Source organism: Seriola dumerili, unplaced genomic scaffold (assembly GCF_002260705.1).
Source record: "Seriola dumerili isolate Sdu_G_001 unplaced genomic scaffold, Sdu_1.0 BDQW01021614.1, whole genome shotgun sequence".
NCBI classification, from domain to species: Eukaryota; Metazoa; Chordata; class Actinopteri; order Carangiformes; family Carangidae; genus Seriola; species Seriola dumerili.
Genome location: NW_019195869.1, coordinates 1 through 1874, shown reverse-complemented (window position 1 = coordinate 1874; position 1874 = coordinate 1). Strand labels below are relative to the sequence as shown.

Sequence of the window (1874 nt, the reverse complement as noted above, 5' to 3'; positions counted from 1 at the left end):
ACGAGGATACTCAAACACAAAGTCCACTCTCATCAGCCACAGGTCTGCTGCTTGAAACAGGGAGTGGTAGTCTGCATCTGGACCTAAATATTTTTCAAGTAAACCAGCATAATTTGGTAAGACATAATGCACAATTTGATATTCTGTAAAAACAAAAATTATGGTGTTAAAAATTCTCTCGAGAAAGCTCATTTTATCTGAGAGCTCGGTCCCTGTCATGGGAACATAAGAAAGAGGAGAAGGTGCAATTGAAAAATGGCCTTCGCCGTGAGTAGTCCATCTGACATTGAATACAAGAGGTAACTTGAGATAGTGGGCAAGTATAACACCGCCTGGTATGGCAGGATCTGTGAGGACAAGGTCATATTTGGCCTCTTTTAGTGACTGTATCAGATCTTTGCTTTCAAAAAGCAGTTCAAGCATTTTGCACGTTTTCTCATACATCTCAGAGGCCTTTTGTGCTTGTTCCATTTCCAGTTTAAAACGTGTCCAAGCAGATTTCCCTTCCCTCTGGATTTCCAGCAACCGGGCCACAAACTTAGTTATAAAGTCTTCATCAAATCCAGACTCAATATCAAGTGTAACTGAGGTATAGAACAGTGAGGTTTCCTTGATGTACCAGCTGTCTGACGATCGCACAACAGAAACCTGGTGGCCCCTTGAGTGTAGTTCCTCTATGATGACTTTCATGTTCACCCAGTGGCTCCCATCCACTGGAAAAACAAGCACTTTCCCACCATAAACCACAGTTGGACAGAGGAAGCAGAGCATGATCCAGACCCAGGGCCAATTCATTTTTATTCTTATGGAAGAAAACATATTATATCTTAGATTATATTTTATCAAATGCATAATTTTCCATACAAGTAATGTTTTTATAGAAACAGCTTTTGTCAGTAATTTGTCAATAAAAATCCTACTATTTACCCTCCATCTAGTCTATCTATATCTAGTTTTTTGCTTATAATTAAATTAAATATACAATAACTTTTTAACTGTACCTGTGGGAATCAAAACCATTGGAGCAAGAAGAAAAAATAATGCACGCTTTCAGTTAAAAATGAACTTCTGAAAATACATAAATGTAATTTCAAATCTCAAAATAACTACTGAAATCACTAATTTCTATTGGCAAAGATTGAAACATGCTAATATTACCTTTTTTGGCAGTCAGCGTAATTTTTTTTTGGTCTTTCTCCTTTGCCAGAGAGCAGAACATGTGCTAGTCCTTCCAAGGTCCAGCCTGAGCATGACCTTTGTACTGCAATTTCATGCTCTTAAAGGTGATAAGAAAGTACAAAGTGGAGTAAAGGTGTTCCATTGTGTTTAACTCTTATGCAAGTATCAGTGACAAAACCAAATGACTGGAAAACAACAACACTGAAAACTGCAGGATTATTTCCCTGTGTTACAAGTGTTTAGTTTCATAAAAGGTTGAGGTTGTAGGAACATTGCAGTTTGCTAGTTTTATTGCATTTTTATAATTAATTCTCCCTCAAAAAGCTAATGCTACATGCCGTAATGATTTGAGCAGCTTGTGTTGTCATATGGCCTGCACTGCTCGTCTTTGTGCTCTGCTGTCTTCCAAAATGTGACATTTTTTTCCAAGTAGCTGAAATTTTACTTCAACAGCCTAGAAAACAACTTTAAATGACTGAACAGCACAACCTGGTGGCTGGTGAAGGGATCAGCAAACCTGCATTTAGATCCGTTTTTAATGCATCTATTTCAACAAACCTACAAATGCACATGAATTTTCTTCAGTCTTACAGACAACACTTTTTTAATATCTTGTTCTCTGTTCAGGATATTTGCATACAGAAAAATGGAGAAAAGAAGAGTTGTATGTTTGCTAATATTCTAATCCTATGTTG

The 1874-nt window shown here is 37.2% G+C and overlaps 1 protein-coding gene across 1 annotated transcript; it reads right to left on the bottom strand.

Annotated features, from left to right (window-relative positions):
- Nucleotides 1-10: 10 nt before the first annotated feature.
- On the bottom strand, nucleotides 11-795 carry LOC111240200 (UDP-glucuronosyltransferase 2B31-like; the record flags this gene model as incomplete). The annotated part of the gene is made up of 1 exon (XM_022770170.1): nucleotides 11-795. A coding segment is annotated over exon 1 (785 nt), but the record flags the coding sequence as incomplete, so codon positions are not given.
- Nucleotides 796-1874: the final 1079 nt, after the last annotated feature.